At 32.5% G+C, this 17,290-nt stretch overlaps 2 protein-coding genes across 9 annotated transcripts; one reads left to right on the forward strand and one right to left on the reverse strand.

The window, feature by feature from the left end:
• Nucleotides 1-27: 27 nt before the first annotated feature.
• LOC129875121 (ATP-dependent Clp protease proteolytic subunit 3, chloroplastic) lies at nt 28-4,856 on the reverse strand. The gene is made up of 5 exons (XM_055950550.1): nt 4,491-4,856; nt 3,881-3,995; nt 3,384-3,559; nt 592-687; nt 28-483 (listed from the first exon to the last, which is right to left on the reverse strand). The coding sequence occupies exons 1-5, from the start codon at nt 4,767-4,769 to the stop codon at nt 217-219; spliced, it is 933 nt and encodes a 310-aa protein (XP_055806525.1). The 5' UTR covers nt 4,770-4,856; the 3' UTR covers nt 28-216.
• A 3,856-nt stretch (nt 4,857-8,712) lies between these two features.
• Nucleotides 8,713-16,873, forward strand: LOC129874348 (uncharacterized). 8 transcript variants are annotated; one of them, XM_055949613.1, is made up of 12 exons: nt 8,713-8,896; nt 8,999-9,061; nt 9,758-9,892; nt 10,290-10,392; nt 11,014-11,084; nt 11,172-11,276; nt 11,652-11,685; nt 12,091-12,191; nt 14,105-14,164; nt 14,222-14,425; nt 14,979-15,096; nt 16,781-16,873. In XM_055949613.1, the coding sequence occupies exons 1-11, from the start codon at nt 8,780-8,782 to the stop codon at nt 15,066-15,068; spliced, it is 1,083 nt and encodes a 360-aa protein (XP_055805588.1). In that variant the 5' UTR covers nt 8,713-8,779; the 3' UTR covers nt 15,069-15,096; nt 16,781-16,873. The 8 variants fall into 8 exon arrangements, with proteins under 8 accessions (XP_055805588.1, XP_055805585.1, XP_055805587.1 ...); XM_055949610.1 differs by lacking the exon at nt 16,781-16,873 and adding an exon at nt 16,316-16,453 and having other exon boundaries at nt 14,979-15,114; XM_055949612.1 differs by lacking the exon at nt 16,781-16,873 and adding an exon at nt 16,316-16,452.
• The last annotated feature ends 417 nt before the right edge of the window (nt 16,874-17,290 follow it).

The following is a 17,290-nucleotide window of genomic DNA, read 5'->3' on the forward strand; positions in this document are numbered from 1 at the left end:
GATATGCAATGTAAATCCACAACAAAATTACCAATTCAAATGTTTTCTATTTTGATAAAGGACCAATTCAAATACTAAAAGGTGACACTGGTACAACAGAAGGCTCAACTGACGTCGACCATAATAGAAAAATTAATAATCTACAATGAATCCTCAAGACAACAACTCAAATTCAATAGGACTAGATCTGTTCAAGGCCACATGTATCCCAATACACTATAAAGGACTGAGAGCTTCATCTTTCTGTTCATTGCTCTGCTCATCATTTTCAAATAACCTTTCCTCAGAAGGCAAATTTTTCTTTGCCTTCTTGGTGCCTTCGATCTTCCACTGACTCCAAACTCGTGTTTTTGGAGGCGGCGTGTTATCTGTAATGGGTGCTACCAATCCTGGTTTGCCGTCATCTATAACAGCATCAACCAACCCGTATTCCTTAGCCTCCCAAGCATTCATGAAATTATCACGATCAGTATCCACTTCAACCTACAAAAAGAAAATCAAAGGATATAAAGAAATATCATCAGAGTTAACTCAGCTAACTTGTACAAACAAAATTCATTTACAGTAAGAAACGGTATCTAAAATAATCACCTTTTCTAAAGGCTGGCCAGTAACTCTTGATATTATTTTGTTAAGCTTCATCTTGTGGTATCCCATTTCTCTGATCCGTATACTCATCTCCGTTGACTAGAATAACAAGTCATATAAACAGTATTGTGAAAAATATTGGAAAGACACATACCAATGTGCTAATGACGAAGATGAAATTAGACGAAGAGTATCTTGATTAATGAGGGAAAAACAGAACAAAAATGTTATTAAACTAGGAAAAATTCATGCTCTTGAAACACATACAGCAAAGAAACATTAGCTTATTAGTAACATATATTGATGTGATGCATGTTGGCATAAATCATTCAAATAAATTATTGTTGCATCAAAATGTTAGCAGATGACTGGTTAAAACTAAGCCAAATAGCATAAGATCAGGTCACTGAGTTCACTAGGTGGACTCACTTGCAAAGTTGCAATTTGGATAGACACATACCTAATTGTTGCCTTATGCAACCCTAATTAGGTTTTGAACTTGATGCATCTTATTTAGCAACATCTTCACACACATAAACAGAATAGGTTAAGATGGATTTATAAGCAACTTGAAAGATACTTACCTGGGTTAATAATTCAAGTAAATAAAATGTGGAAGCAGCAATTGGTTGCGAACAATATTGAAGTAAATCGTAGTCTACGGCTTGACTCACTTGAATTTCAGAACCATTAAAATCACCACCACTGAGATATTAATTAAATTGTTAATTAATTTAATTCCTGTCAAAGGATGTTTACATTGGTTAACACTAATTGGCATCAACTCCCTGTTGGATCAAAACTCATAACTCAATATTACTGACCAGTGTGTAATTTGCATGTCCGAAGGAAATCAAGACCGAACAACACAAACCCAACATGAAACCAAATCATGCACATTACTTTGGTTTGGGTGTAACCAATACCAAATTTTCACGTGCTTCTCACAAACAAAGAAATCGAGCCTTCAAATGAGGTATGGCATGTTGAATATACTTCAGATGAACTGAACACGGAATTCACAGAAATTCGGTAGACATAATTGACACTACTAGAACTTTTATATAAATTGTTGTAGTAGTTGAATGAATTTCAGTATTTAGTTTTGGGGAATTGTATGAAGTGTAAAATCAGAGTCTCCTAAACTTAGCACTGCCCATATCTTTTTGTGAGCAACAAGTGTGCATGAACAGGATAACTATAATCCTAGCTCAATTGACAGGCTTCCTATGACTTCATTCTCTCAGATGTCTTGTAAGAATGAGACTTGCCGAAGAAGTCCCTCAATACCACTCAGCCAAGCTTCTGCCATCAAACTGGCCCAAAGTACTCATAGAGCTAAGACAAATATTTATTCACAAACACTATGAAATTAGCAAATGAATCTGTAAATCACATCACTACTCTCTGTGGATCTGAATCTAAATTATTAAATACCATTAGCCTGGCTAGCCAAAATGATAATTACAGAACACACACGAGGTTTATGCTTTGTCTTCCTTTTTGACAATATAGCCAGTAAACCCACTAAGTCCTGAAGCTGCTAAAGAATCTGACAGAACCAACTCAAAGTTGGGTAGAAGTTCAAGACATCAGGATAAATTTGACTGAACTTGAGTCATACTCATACAGTGGATGACTAGCTTGGATGTCTAAATTTAAACATGACCAATGAAAGCTCAACATTAAGCCTGAATACTGACCATATCATGCATGTTGTATGTGCACACGCCCATTACTAGAATAAAATGTAAAGCAAAAGCTTTAACTCCATTTTGAGTGCACAACCACCGACATTTTGATTGCGGGGCATAGAGAGAGGGGGGAGGCAAAAGGGGAGTGAGAGAGGGATCTAACATATTTTTGCATCTAGGGGAATGAGTTAGTTAGACCAATAAACTATTAACTATATGCTAAACACTTTTAGAAGCAATCCTTCAATCAGTCAAGTTGGTATTTAACTATCTATTACATATTGTTTCAGATTTTACAGCAATCCATCCCAACAAATGAAATGCTGCAGGGAAAGGCCACGATCAATTGAATGAGCATATAAAATGTAAGATGTAGCGATCTCAGACATAACACATTGACGTCGGTGAGAAATGACTTTTGATATGCTCCAGAATGATAAATTGAATAGAATGAGATCATACTAACAAATAGGACAACTAGTGAGCAGTCAGTCTAAAAAATAAGGATGTTTCAAATTTTTATAGAGCTAACTTATTGAATAGCAGGACAGGAGGGGGAATAACAGAATGATTTTTGGTCTCTATAGTATGAGACAGAGCGTTAAAAAAATCAGAAGAATGCACCCGAAGGGTAGCGGCTGCGGTTTCCCTTGTCATAAAAAATAAAAATAAAAAATAAAAAAAATCAAAAGAACATTTGTCTCCAGAGATGACCAATTTCCAATGTTGAAAATTGTTCATAAATCAGAGAGTAAAAGATCTTGAAGAATCAGGAACTCAGGATGCAGTGATGCGTCAGCGTAAAAGAGAACAGTGTTTTCCATTAGAACCCTTCAGGCAAGAAAGTCTCCTCTATCATCAGATAGAGAGTCTTCTGGCAAGAAACGCCTTTGGGCGTTTGGATATTTGTGTATCATAAGAAAATTCAAAAAGCTTCAGAAAATCAGTTCAATTAGAGCAAATAAATAAAAACAAATCAAAGTTGAACCATCACCAGCCCTTGCATAAATTAGGTTTCTCTCAAAAAAGTGTTAACCAAAAGCAAAACACTATTGTATGATATCATGAAATTGTTGAGAAGATCAAAGTGTAAGCACATACTTTACCACCAGAAGTTCCAAGTGGCTGATGGATCATCACTTTTGCATTTGGCATGCAGTACCTCTTTCCCTTGCTGCCAGAAGCTAAGAGAAACGCACCCATGGATGCAGCCAGTCCCATGCAGATAGTAGAAACATCGGCCTTGCACATTTTCATGGCATCATATATTCCCATCCCTATCAAAACAAATCAGTTATGTTTCAATTTCTATAAGCGCAGTGGGCAAGAAGTGTTGGAGAGTGGAAAGGTATTATAAGGTGTTATTCTCCTTCTAATCTCTATCTAAAATCATTCAGAAGCCAAAAAAGTTTCTAACAAGCAATTACTTGGCACTTTGTTCATAATTATGAAACAAAAATGGAGAAAAATTCACTGTTCAAGCTAACAATACATTAAATCAGTTTTATGTCACCTTTACAAATACCAAGGTTTTGAGAGTAAGCCACGAAAAGGATAGCATCAGATGCAACCAAAATAAATGAACCATGTACACATACCAGCAGTTACTGAACCACCGGGTGAATTAATGATCAATCTGATGTCCTTTTTATCATCTTCTGCATCAAGAATTAATAGCTGGCTTATAATGAAATCCGCAGTAATATCATCTACCTGTTCGTCATCAAATAATTCCCCAAGTATTAGAAACAACTCCACAGTTCTAAGATTGAACTATAAGATAGTTTCTCTCTGCCGCGTTCTAAACACAAAGCAATCAACCATAAATAACATATCATCCACAGACCATTCAATAAGAAATCAAATGAAAGAACGTTCATGCAGAACGAAAAGCTATCTGTTTGGTCAATAGAATAGTGTGAATTAGTAGCAAACACAAAAAGACCATCTAAGAAAAAAATCCAAACTCTAAGCCTGTGACACATTCTCCAAGCAATACTAATTAAACCAAGCAAAATTAACAAATTGAAAAAGAAAACAAAACTAATTCATACATGACCAATTAAATAAACCACATACAAAGTTAAAATCCTGATTACCCATAATGAATTAGAAAACACAAATCTTAAATGATACGGAACCAATGAGAAAATAATCAGCATAGGGTGAATTAACAAAATCCCAAATCTTAATTAAATTAGTGATAACCTGAGAACCCAAGAAGATAATCCTTTGACGAAGAAGCATATTGGTGGTATCAAGTTCTTCAAATCTGGGCATCCAAGAAGGAGCTTTTGAGTAACTGGAAACATCCCAGTTCCTCGATAAAGTCGTCTTCGCTGTAGAAAAGTTGTGGGTCGATGCTTTTACAGATAATCCTCTTCTTGGTTTAATAGTATTTGTGTGAAATTGTTTGACAAAAGTAGAATTGTAATGAAGGCATGTTGAAGGTCTGGCTGTTGTGAATGTTAGACAACATCCCTCCATTTGCTTCTGCTTCTGCTTCTTTCTCTGTTTCTGCTATTAGGGGTTTTGGCTAACAAGCTCCCAACATTGATTTTTTCACTTCTTTATCGTATATTTCGGCACGCTATATAACATACTATAATTTTTCTCCTTAATTTAATTTTTAATCAGTTATATTCTTTTTATAATGCTAATTTGAAGAAAAAACACCAGATAAAATGGGTTAAAAGACTTAATTTCACCAAGACATGAGTTTCATTAATATAAATTTAAGTTATTTGTATAAAAAATAGATAAAGACTAAATTTGATAATTTTTTGAATACTTAAAGATTAAAACTGATAAGTGTATAGTTAAGCTTTCTTAATTATACATTTATCGGTTTTAGAGCCTGTTTGAATGGGATTATTTTGAGTAATTTATAAGTTGTTTTCAACTTATAAGCTGCTTAAAAAAATCTTAGGCTAATTTCATATATGTACCAAAAAGTTATTAGTTTACAAAAAAATATAGTCATATTTTTATTTACACAAAAAATAGCCAAAAAGAGACAATGGGCTAAACACTATGGCTCAATTCTGACCAAGGTCATTAGGCCTTTTTTGCTGAATACTATAGGACTCAATTTGGCTCAATATCATTATGCCTTTTTTGCTTTCTTTCCTTCTTTTTTTTTCATTTTTCCTTTGCCGTGTTGATTTTTTTAAGATAAAAATTATTTTACTGTTGTTAATTTTTTGCTGCATTTTTTAAAATAAAAAATATCCTCTTTTTTAAAAAAACTTTTTTCATGGATTTTTTTCCATCTATCAATATTGTATAAATAGTGTAAAAACATGTATATATATAATATACAAACAATTATGTAGTGTATGTGTAATGTATCGATTTTTCTAAATAGTTATGTAATGTATCAGTATTGTATAAATAGTTATGTAGTGTATATGTAATGTATCGATATTGTATAAAGGTGTATCAATATTGTATAAATTATATATAAACATGTATATATGATGTATAAATAATTATGTAGTGTATATGTAATATATTGATATTGTATAAATGTGTATAATCATGTATCGATATTATGTAAATAATTATGTAATGTATCGATATTTATTTGACTATCATGCATTCCCACCTTAATAAATAAAAGAATAAACAAAAAACTAAAACGACATGAATATTTATTTTTTCCACAAAAAAAGTAAAACAATTATAAAAGAAAAAAATAAAAAAGGAGGAAAAAATAAATTAAATCAACATTTTTTTTAAATAGCACAACAATTTTTTTGGGGGAGCTAATAAATAATTAGATAGCATACCAAGCAATTATTTTTTTTTAAAAAAAAAAGTATATTGAATTACTTTAAGCTACCGTTAAAAAATTAAATCGGGCAAGTACACAAATCTGATCTAAAAGTCATTTATTTATCGACAATTAATGTGCAAATGGGGGTTTGATACTTTGGTCTCTTAATTACTATTTCAGAACCTAACTGATTAAACAAAAGCCAAATAGGCTGAAATAGTGGTAATTAAAAAAAATATCCAACTTATTTATAGCACAATTATTTCAAAATTCTTGATATATTTGACTTCAAAAAAATAAAGAATTTCGGCTGAAATTTTGAAAAACAAATTAGCGTACTTGTTGATTCAAAATAACCTCACAGCCGAGTGGCCATTGATAATTTTTTGGTAGGATAAAAAAGCGTGGCTATTTTTTTTTAAAAAAAAGGGTCGAATGGCCATTGGGTGTAATTTGCTCAATAGTCTATTCAAACAAACTCAATTATTTATTGGGATCCATTTTAAGCACAAATAATTTTAAGTTGGCCAACCAAACACTCAAAAAAATTGAAAATAACTTATAAGTTATAACTAACTTATTAGTTAATCCAAATGGGTTCTAAACCTGAAAAGTTCTTGAATAGTCAAAAGATTATAATTGTATAATTAATGAATTTTTACATAAATGAACTCTTTTAGATTAATAATTACCTTTTTTATATTTTTTTAATTACGATCTGTAACATATTTATCTTAATTAATAATTAAAATCACTCCATTACCCTCTTTTCTTTCTCCCCCCCCCCTTTCTGTGTGCTTCTTTTTTTTTTCTATCTATTTTTCTCTTTCTTTTTCTCTTTTTCTTTCTCCCTTTTTTTAAATAATAATTAATTATTCCAATTTAAAACTAATTTAAATAGTACCGAAGTGCTTGAAATTCACATATAATACTTATAATGTATTTGTATTAAAAATATTTTAATTATATATTCACCACATTTATTGAAAGATACCTATAATATGTATCATAAATTGATTTCAAAATGTATTTTAATTATTGTTTATTTTTTCTCTTATTAATGATGCTAAGATATATTATTATATTATAAATATTTAATTATATATTCACCACGTGCATTGAAACATGCCTATAATATATTAAATTCAAAATCTATTATAATATTTGTTATTATTTTCTCTTATTAACGGAATATATTAGTGTATTAAAAGTATTTTAGTTATATATCCACCACGTGCATTGAAACATGCCTATAATATATTGAATTCAAAATCTATTATAATATTTTTTATTTTTTTCTCTTATTAACGAAATATATTATTGTATTAAAAATATTTTTAATTATATTCACCACGTGCATTGAAACATGCCTATAATATATTGAATTCAAAATCTATTATAATATTTTTTATTTTTTTCTCTTATTAACGAAATATATTATTGTATTAAAAATATTTTTAATTATATTCACCACGTGCATTGAAACATGCCTATAATATATTGAATTTAATTTTTTTATAATTTTTTTTATTTTTTTCTCTTATTAAGAGAACATATTATTGTATTAAAAATATTTTAGTTATATATTCACTACGTGCATTTAAACACCTCTATAATAAATATAGTATATTGAATTCAAAATATATTACACTTATCATTTATATTTTTTTTTATTGTGCTAGAAATGCATTATATATGTATTTATATAAAAAAATATTTAATTTAAAAATTAGTAAAAACATCATTTCTATAATATATAATTCAAAATTAAGTTTTAAATTAAAATAATTAATTATTATTTCTAAAAAAATGGAGAAAGAGAAAAACATAGACAAAAAAAGAAGAAGAGAAGAAGTAGAGAGAGAAAAGAGAAAGAGAAAAATAAATGGAAAAATCAGAAGAGAGAGAGAAAGCTTCATTTATGTAAAAGTGGGGAGACAAAAAAGAAAAAGAAAGATATTTTATTGTTTTGCTATTTCGGGTAAGAAAAATATTGTCATTTTCAGTAAAAATGAAATAGGTATTAAAGTTCGTAATTAATGTTATATATTATGTTATTTAAGTAAATGGATCTATAATTAAATGATTATTTTAGAAAAAAAATTATTTGGGTGAACATTTTTTAATAAATAATTATTGATTTTAGCGATACTTTTTTTTATTTATTATCATTTATAGCAATACATAACAATACTATGATAATTCTGTTATGTATTAAAAGTGAATTATGCATATAATTAAAAATGTATTGTAAGTGTTTTAAAATATATTATGCTTGTTTGGTAAGAAATTGACACAATATATTAGAAATGTATTAAAATGTGCGATAAACGTACAATCCATGAATAATGCTTGTATTATATGTGTTTTATAAGTACTCTTTTGTAATATATATTAAAATTGTATTATATATGTATTATAAGTGTTTCGCGAAAAAAATATTATTATTATAAATAGTAAATATTTTTTTAATATAGCATATTTATGTAAGTTTTTTCTATTTTAGACCTACTTCTATCGTTAAGTAATTATTTATGTCATTTTCTCTAAATAAATACCTCATGTCCTTTAAATTATTATTATTATTATTAATTTTATAAAAACTGCAAAGGCGACAAAATTTGAGAAGAAATTAAGTGCACTACTATTCCTCAAAACAAAAACATCCTCAGTCCTCACCCTCATTCCTAAGTAGTCCTTCAGAGGGAAAAAAAAGAGGATGTTATCGTCTTCACTTATGATTCGACGCTTTTGCAGCTTTAGTGTCACCGCTTCTTCTTCTAATATCACTTCCACTTCCAAGAAGAAGCGTCTTGTCTTTTTGGGTTCTCCTCAGGTTTGTTTATCTGGCACATTGCTTCCAATCTCCCCTTTCTTGATTTACACAAAAACATAAACTTTTATTAAGACCTTGTTGTTAATAGCATAATTATTGTAGGTATCTGCTTCAGTACTTGATGCTTTATTCAATGCTTCTGCTGTCCCAGATTCTCTTTTTGAGGTATGGTAACAGAAATTGCTTGCACCAGTAGTGCATTTTATAAGAGAAATAAATTATTGAGCATTGGAATGAAATGGGTGCAAAATGTAGTGGAATAGATATATTTGATTTATATGGTTGTTCTATATTCCAACTGAGGTGTATTCTTTTTCATCCGGGCATAGACCTAATATTGTTAGATGTATGTGTGTATGGACATTTGGGATGCCTGTGAGCTAGAATTTCTGGAAAGACTTGATTTTTAACTTTATTGTGTACTTGAGTTGAAAGCAGGATTTAACTAGTCCCCCAAATCAATTTTGTTCACATGTTTATTCAATGTGAAAATAGGAAGTTGACACTCATTTCTCTCTTTTCTTTCTCTTTTTCCTTCAAGTAATTTATCTTTGTACTAATGTGACATATAAACTTGTTCTTTTAAGTTTACTGAACAGTCTGTTTCTTTTTGGCGTATTATTAAAGTTATCACATTGCTTATGTTTCTTCTTTGAGTGAACCAAGTCGTCTTATTTCCTCGTGAAGTGTTATGCAAGTTAAATCTTTTGGAGTGCATATAGATTTTGCGTTCTTGCAATCTGAAGATTTCTTGTCCGATTGGGTTGATAATCTTCAGTAGATGATTTTGGTATACTTTTCAGTTTTTGATTGCACTTAAACATTGTGGATGGGGTGCGAAACTGAGCTACTTTAACGTAGGTCACAGCCATTGTTACACAACCACCTTCTGGAAGGGATAGAGGAAGAAAAGTAATGCCTTCACCAGTTGCACAACATGCTCTTGACAGAGGCTTCCCTTCTGATTTGATTTTCACACCTGTGAAGGCTGGTGAGGTAACTAAGTTACTTACTATTATGATGTCTTCCTTATGACAAATTGCCATGGTGCGTTTTTACTGTAATCATTTTGTTTGTAGAAACACAAGCTTTGGTTATAATTCTTTAGGACATGAAATCAGATACATTCTCTAGGGTAGCGAGAAAAGTAAAAAATTAGAAGGCGATGTTTCTTTTGATGACCAGTGATTTTTCGTAACAAGTTAAAATGATGCTTTAGTTATGAAACTATGAAAAAAAACAAATAGCTTCCTTGATGCATTTCTATGCTTTTGTGCCTGCTGAAAGATCCTATGTCTGAATGTCAATTGTGCTGATCAATCTTCAGAAGTTTGTAAAATTATAGTGACTTGGTTCCATTATGCATCTTATTAACTGTGTTATTGTAGTGCAGGAAGCATTTCTTTTTAACTTTAAATCTTTGGAGCCAGAGCTTTGTGTTACTGCTGCATATGGGAATATTTTACCCACAAAGTTTCTGAATATTCCATCAAAAGGTTATGCAATAGACTGCTAATTATTATGCAATTCTATTTTGTAGGTCCCTAACTCTTTGTTAATGTTGCATTTTCATAATTTTCAAGTGTTGGAGTTTGGGAGTTATCAGAGTTAGAACCATTTTTCACTTGATGGGGAGTTCTTAGTTTCTTACTTTAGCTCATGATATACTTTAACCACATCATTCTCGTATTTGGCATTTCTTTTGTTTTAAGAAGACCTTTCCTAAAGAATCTTCTACAGAATTAAGTCAGGGAAATTTGCTGGTGAAAGCCTGGAATTCTAATATTTATATTCAGTGCATTTCCTTGGTGATTCACAATGGAGAATCTACGACAGCCGCTGGGTGTCAGTACATTTTAACATTCTTAGTGGAAAATTGTACACTAAGAAAGAAAGGATGTCAATGTAATTTAATTACTAAAGCTTAGCCGTCTAGAGGGATTCTGAATAGCTGACGCATAAAATGATTAACTGCATATTTTGGAGTTAAAACCAAGAGGATGGCAGCACTAATTATAGGGGTTTCCCTCGCATCATGCAACTGTTTACAAATACTTTTTTCCTGCTTAAGCTCAATTATCTGAATGCGCTTTAGTCTTTTTGATCCAATCAAGCAGGAACAGTTAATATACACCCAAGTTTACTGCCTCTATACCGTGGTGCAGCTCCTGTACAAAGAGCATTGCAGGTTTCATTCTCCTGAAAGCTCATGGAAATTATGAGAGTTACTTGTCCGATGGATTTATGATTTTTGGAATTATATAAATAATTTCAGGATGATGTTAAAGAAACAGGGGTGTCATTAGCTTACACAGTTCGTAAATTGGATGCTGGACCAGTTATTGCTCGTGAAAGAGTAACAATTGATGATCAAATAAAGGTCTTTATGATTTCCTTCCAGAAATGTTGTTTTTGATTGTTTTTTTTCATCATGGGTAAATGCTTGATTAAGTTCTGCAAGTCCATTGTTCTGGATGCAGCAAAAAACTGATTCCCAGTGCTTGCTATTTTTGGTAAAAAATTCCTGTGATTATTCCATTTTTTCAATTTTCCTTGCTAGGTAAGGTCAAACAGTTATGGTTGGTGTATAATGACGCAGATACATGAAAATGTGTCAGAGTACTAATTAAACCACATAGTTGCTCCTTGACTTATTTGTACCCTGGGAGATATATGTGTGTGAACTGCCCACTTCTGGGAAGTACCCTCATCTTTTAATGAAATTTCTGACTGATATTATAATATCTTTTTGCAGGCTCCAGATTTACTTGACTTACTATTTGATCTAGGTTTGTTACTCTTATCTTCTACTCCCTGCTCTTTACTAACTGCAAATTTCAGTGTTATAATGCTTGTCTTCCTGGATGAAATGTGTATTCTTAGTTTAACAGCAACCTTTTTTTCTGTCTGTGATATTGAATGTATTGTTTGGCCTGTAGAATTGGAGAACATAATTTATTTTAGCTTTTATTTTTGGTCACTGCAAGTTATTTGTGTAATAGTTGGAGAATCTTTGGCAGGGTTTAAAGAGGTGGTATTCCAGTGTGATATTGTCACTCTGCTCTTTCGAAATTCATGTGACCAAATTAGAATCAGTGTTGTTGTCTGTGCTATGTGAAGATATTGGGATGTCGAATATTTGGCAAGATTCAGATTCCGTTTTTCAATAGCTCATGGCCTTTTATTCCATTCAGGTTCTAAACTTCTAATTCGTGAACTTCCATCCATATTTGATGGGTCTGCAAGTGGAAGAGCAGAAGAGCAAGATGACTCTAAAGCTACCCTGGCTCCCAAGGTAAAAATCATCCCCCTACAGTGTTTCCTCCGTTTGTTGCATTTCTTCTCAGTTTTAAGTGTAATGTTAAACAAAATGGAGAGGTGGGTGCATAGAACATCGTGGCGTTCAACACAAATTTTCCTGTATCAGCAACATTCTGAGGTCCTGAGAAGGTTAAGATATTAGCCATCTTGCCAGGATATATGCCCCAGTATTGTATACTGAATTTAAGGGAAGGCTTAAGCACAGGCCTGCATAACAAACATTTCAAGTTTTATGGTTGGACATTTTATAGCCAGGACGGATATGCCTGTTATCTACCTAGAAACCTCTCATAATTATTAGTACCAGAAAGTGTATTACTTAAAGGTGTTAGCTTCCATTTGCCCGTTGTAGGTGATTTGGATAGAAAGAAACTCAAGATGTTTTGAAGAGAAACATATATCAGTCCAGTGGATTAATTAAAGAGTGTATTATGTTATTTCAATTTTGGTGTAAGAAGGACTATGTAAACAAGGCAGAAGTTTCGCTATGTATCTGGTCAATGAAAAAGGTTGACAACTGTGAGGTCTCAGGTTCGAATCCAAATGGAAGCAAAAACACCAGGTGATTTCTTCCCATTTGTCCAAGCTTAAGTGGACAAAGTCACCCTGTATCTGTGCTAGTGGGAGGTAGCAGACTAGCAGGTACTCCGTAGAATTAGTCGTGCACGCAAGCCGACCTTGACACAATGGTTATCGAGAAGAAAAGGCAGAAGCTTTGCTAGAACTCATAAAGGCTCTCTAGGATTAAAAGAGGGCCATACGTTTGGTGTCTTTTCTCACTGTACATAAACTCCAGCACGAACTTCGTGCTGTTTATAAATACAATTTATTACCTTTTCACGAAAAACAAAGGAAGATAATAGGCCCTGCTTATGGATGGAATATGACTCTGGAATAGTCTCGTGGTATGTTGTGCAAATACACCTTATATTGATTGTAGTTACCTTGAAGGATCAGTGCTTGGGGTTCAGGGTGGAGTCTAGTTGAAGGATTTCAAAGTATCTGGGAGATAAATAGGGCCGAGATGGGCACTAAACATGTTACTCTGATGGTCAAGTTAGTTCGAACTTTGAAGTAACGAATGCCACGTTTCAATTCAGAACCTAGATATGAAATATAAATGAAGGGTAGCATTTGTATTCCCCGGGGGTGGATCCTTTACAGTACAGAGGTTAAATCAGCATCCAATTATTGGTGCCCTAAGGTAAACTTCTGGAGCACAATGACACATGTTAGAACCTGATTGGTGGCCACATATCCTCTATGATTTATTCACCATTTCGTTTACCATAAGCCGGATACTGCTGAAATAGCCTAGGTCCATTTTCACTGGAGGAGTTAGCTCAAAATTGAAAAGTCTTGCATATCCTGTTCATGAAACATAAGGAACTCAGGATTCACTTCCCCTCATATTGCTAGCCATATTTGTTTGCTTGTCAGCATATTTCACCAGACAAATCATTGTTTTTTTTTTTTAAAATAATTAGAGAATAGTCGAATGAAGGTTAAGCATATATTATCACAGGCATACAGTGGATCCTATTTCACAAAACATATTTCCTCCATTGCTTAAATGTTTAGTGCTCCTGAAAGTAAGATCGTCCCAATTTGAAACTTTGTTCCATGCTTCACTATCAATGGGTAGGTAGGCTTACATGAGAAGTGAGTCCATCTAAAAAATGAGACATCACTGTTGGAGTGACACCAATAATGGGTCTCAACTGTAGCACAAGATAGTTCTTTTTGTACAATCTCTAAATAATTATTTTCTTCAAACACCATTCAATGCATTTATGCAGATTTTATGTTTCGACTTGGCTAATCAAAATTCAGATAAACCTTTCAATCAAATTCTGGCAATAAGACTCTGATTTTCGCTTCTTGCAGATAACTCCTGAGGAGTCATGGCTATCCTTTGATGAAGATGCTCAAATGCTTCATAACAAGGTATTCTTCTCATTGTCTTTTAATCAGGCTGAGTGATCATGACACAGTAGCTTTTAGGTTCGGGCATTTGCAGGATGGCCAGGAACCCGAGCTAGACTTAATGTTATTGACCCTAGCAGCAGCGAGAGCAGAATTGTAGAGCTTAAAATTATCACTACTCGGATTTATGGTGGTATCAGAAGTCAAGATATAGAGGCCAATGATGTGCTTTTCACCAAAGGTTCGCTGGTAATTCCTTGTGGTGGGGGCACGGCACTGGAGGTGAGAAGATTTTGTACCTTAAAATTCATGAGTATTTTTTTATTTAAGCTGCAAGGTCTATCAGCGTTTATAGTCCTATTTTCATATTGTCCTAAATTTGGAAAATTACACGAGATCCACCATTGACGCCGGCTTTCTATGTATGTACAATGACCTTTAATATTCCATGATGACTCAAATTAAAATTTGTTGTTTCTTGGTTATCCAGTAAACTGAGGGTTGGGTATGATTTTGTTCATCTAAATTAACAGCTCTACTATCAATACATTGGTTGTGTGCATACACATTTATCTGAGTCCATTCAAGATTTCCTCATGTTATTTGTCTTGAATCTTTTGTGGAGAGAGATAGATATAGAGAGGAGGGAGGGGGGGGGGGGGGAGGATTAGTTGTCTGCAAAGCATGGACACTTCTTTTTCTGTAGATAGATCTTCTAAAATGGGCAGTTCTGATATTAGAGGTTGATATTCATGTTGACTGCATCTTCTTTTTCTTGGTATGTTACACTGATTTTGAAATCTTTATAATGCTAATTTTTTTTTTGGTATTTCAGGTTTTGGAAATTCAACTTCCTGGCAAGAGAGCTGTTAATGCAGCTGCATTTTGGAATGGTTTAAGAGGCCAAATGCTGAAAAAGTTGTGATCACTAAGCCAGTCAACGACATCAAAATGTAAGACTGAAATATTCTGTAAGTCCTTCATCACTTTCTTATGTCTTAATGGATTTCGGAGCGGCTGCCACATGTGCATTTCTCTTGATGGCCCCCCCCTTTTTTTTTCTTTTTATGCTTCAATGGAATTCCCAAAATGACAATATTTTTGTTATGCATCCCTAGTAATTAACTTGATTATCTGTGTTCTTTTTGAAAATGTTCCTTTTGTTTGTCTTGTTCCTCAATTTTTGGTGATTGGTCAGTGGCACTTGGTTCAAGGGGGAAATTGTTGGGTGTGAAAACAAAGTGCCACATTGGAAGTTAACAAGGAAAAGAAGTTACATATAAAGTGTAGGGACATTGTGAAGACTTCTGGGAAAACCATGCAGGTTGTGGCCCGAAATCTCTCCATATTAATAGTATCTATAGGCTGGCCTAGCCCAACACTCCTCCCCACCCCTCTTCCTCTTCCCTTTCAGCTTATAATACATGATCTAGAGTTATTCAGGTGTTCTTTATCACTGACTTCTGGAGAGACCTATATTATAGAAAAACGAGTCATCTACCTTTCTGCGACAACTAGGAACAATTAAGGCTGCAGATTAGCATGTGGTAAAGGGGAAACTTATTAGAAAAATGGAATTGTTTGAATTATTTCTGTGATCGTAAGCTAGTTTAATTCAGTTGAAGTATGTTGGCAAATGTGTAAAAACATACACAACGTTAGGATGAATTGATTTGGAATGATGACAAATGCTGCTTTTGAGATACCAAAAGGCACAAACTGGTGGTATATGGAATATATGCTCCTTAGTCTTTTTACAGTGTGTAAACCAAAGGACTTGGCAATCAAAAAGCATGTTAAAGCATTATCCATAGAGCATAATAGAAAAGTTGATGCTTTTGTTTTGATTGCAGCAGCCACTCGACAAGTTGTACCAAATGTCATTGTTCTGGAGAGTTCATTACATTATCTGATCATATGATGCAAAGCTAACAGAATACATGACTGGATGCTTCTGATTCCTGTCGGTATCTTTTCTGTTTTCGGGATAGTTCTGACCTCTCTAGGAAGTGTCCTAAAAGAAATCATTTGTTATACAAGATATTCCAGCTTCAAGAAAATAATTGAATTTGCTTATGTGGATTTGAACTGATATGTAAAGCTGAATTTAGTGGGAAAAAAAACAAATTTTCCTTTGTTTTTTGTATGGCTAAAATCCCCTTTTTCTTGCAGATAAGTTGGAACTGATACATGTATTCTCTTCAATCACCAAAATATGATTCTATTTTTGAAGCTGAAGTGACTAATAAGGTTCCCATGGCCTACAATTTGACTCCCAAACTAAAAAGAGGACAACATAAATATCCTATAATTGGTTTGGAACTCATCATTTCTTTTATTGAAAAGTATCATTATACCAGATAGTTAAATATTAGTCTTTTTACTACGATTTTTTCATAACTGTAAGTTATACTTTATATATATATATATCCTAAATTTTAATTTAACGATACTAAAAGTTGATGCACCATAATGATTTACGTTATGCCTTGAGACCTGGGATTCTTCTTTTAGATAAATAATTTCAGTCCAATTATAACTAGTTTCATCTCTTTACTTGTGGGGATAAAAAAAATATTCTATGAACCTACTTTTCTTTCCTTCTTTTTTTAATAACTTTTTCCAACTCAAAAATAGGTTGCCCTACATAGAAGAAAGGTCTCAAAGGACGTTTGTCAATCATGGAGCAAAATTCAAGAAAATATTCCAAACTCTCCAACCCAAAAATTGAATTTATGTACCAACTGTCTCAATTTATTGATGCTTTTAATGTATACCAAAGTTTGCACTATATTTCTAATAGTGTAATAATCTTGACTTGATTAACTAATCAGATTAAACGTTAACATGCATGTTAGTTTCTTCATACTCTTTATGTTTTCGTCCATGACAATTTCTATAATACTAAGTAATAAGATATGTACCCGATAAAATAGTATTTACATACAATAATAGAAATATAATTTCACAAGTGAGGTCTGAGATTAAATACAGAATAAAACAAAAGTAATGAACTCCCAAGTTCAAATATTTATATTGGGATTTCCAACAAAATATAATTTGGAGGAATGATTTTTTATTATTATTGTATAGAAAGAAATAGGAAACTGAAATAGTCCAAAATGAAATCCAGATGTTTTGTGCACG

This window comes from Solanum dulcamara, chromosome 11, assembly GCF_947179165.1.
Source record: "Solanum dulcamara chromosome 11, daSolDulc1.2, whole genome shotgun sequence".
Taxonomy (NCBI): domain Eukaryota; kingdom Viridiplantae; phylum Streptophyta; class Magnoliopsida; order Solanales; family Solanaceae; genus Solanum; species Solanum dulcamara.

Bases quoted from the DNA above. Each gene is read 5' to 3' on its own strand.
- LOC129874348 (XM_055949613.1), top strand. From the start codon at position 8,780: ATGTTATCGTCTTCACTTATGATTCGACGCTTTTGCAGCTTTAGTGTC. The intron at 8,897-8,998 runs GTTTGTTTATCT...TAATTATTGTAG, and splicing joins TCTTTTTGGGTTCTCCTCAG to GTATCTGCTTCAGTACTTGA. The intron at 10,393-11,013 runs GTTATGCAATAG...CCAATCAAGCAG, and splicing joins TCTGAATATTCCATCAAAAG to GAACAGTTAATATACACCCA.
- LOC129875121 (XM_055950550.1), bottom strand. From the start codon at position 4,769: ATGGAGGGATGTTGTCTAACATTCACAACAGCCAGACCTTCAACATGC. The intron at 688-3,383 runs GTATGTGCTTAC...TTGTTATTCTAG, and splicing joins TTGGAACTTCTGGTGGTAAA to TCAACGGAGATGAGTATACG. The intron at 484-591 runs GTGATTATTTTA...TTCTTTTTGTAG, and splicing joins CTGGCCAGCCTTTAGAAAAG to GTTGAAGTGGATACTGATCG.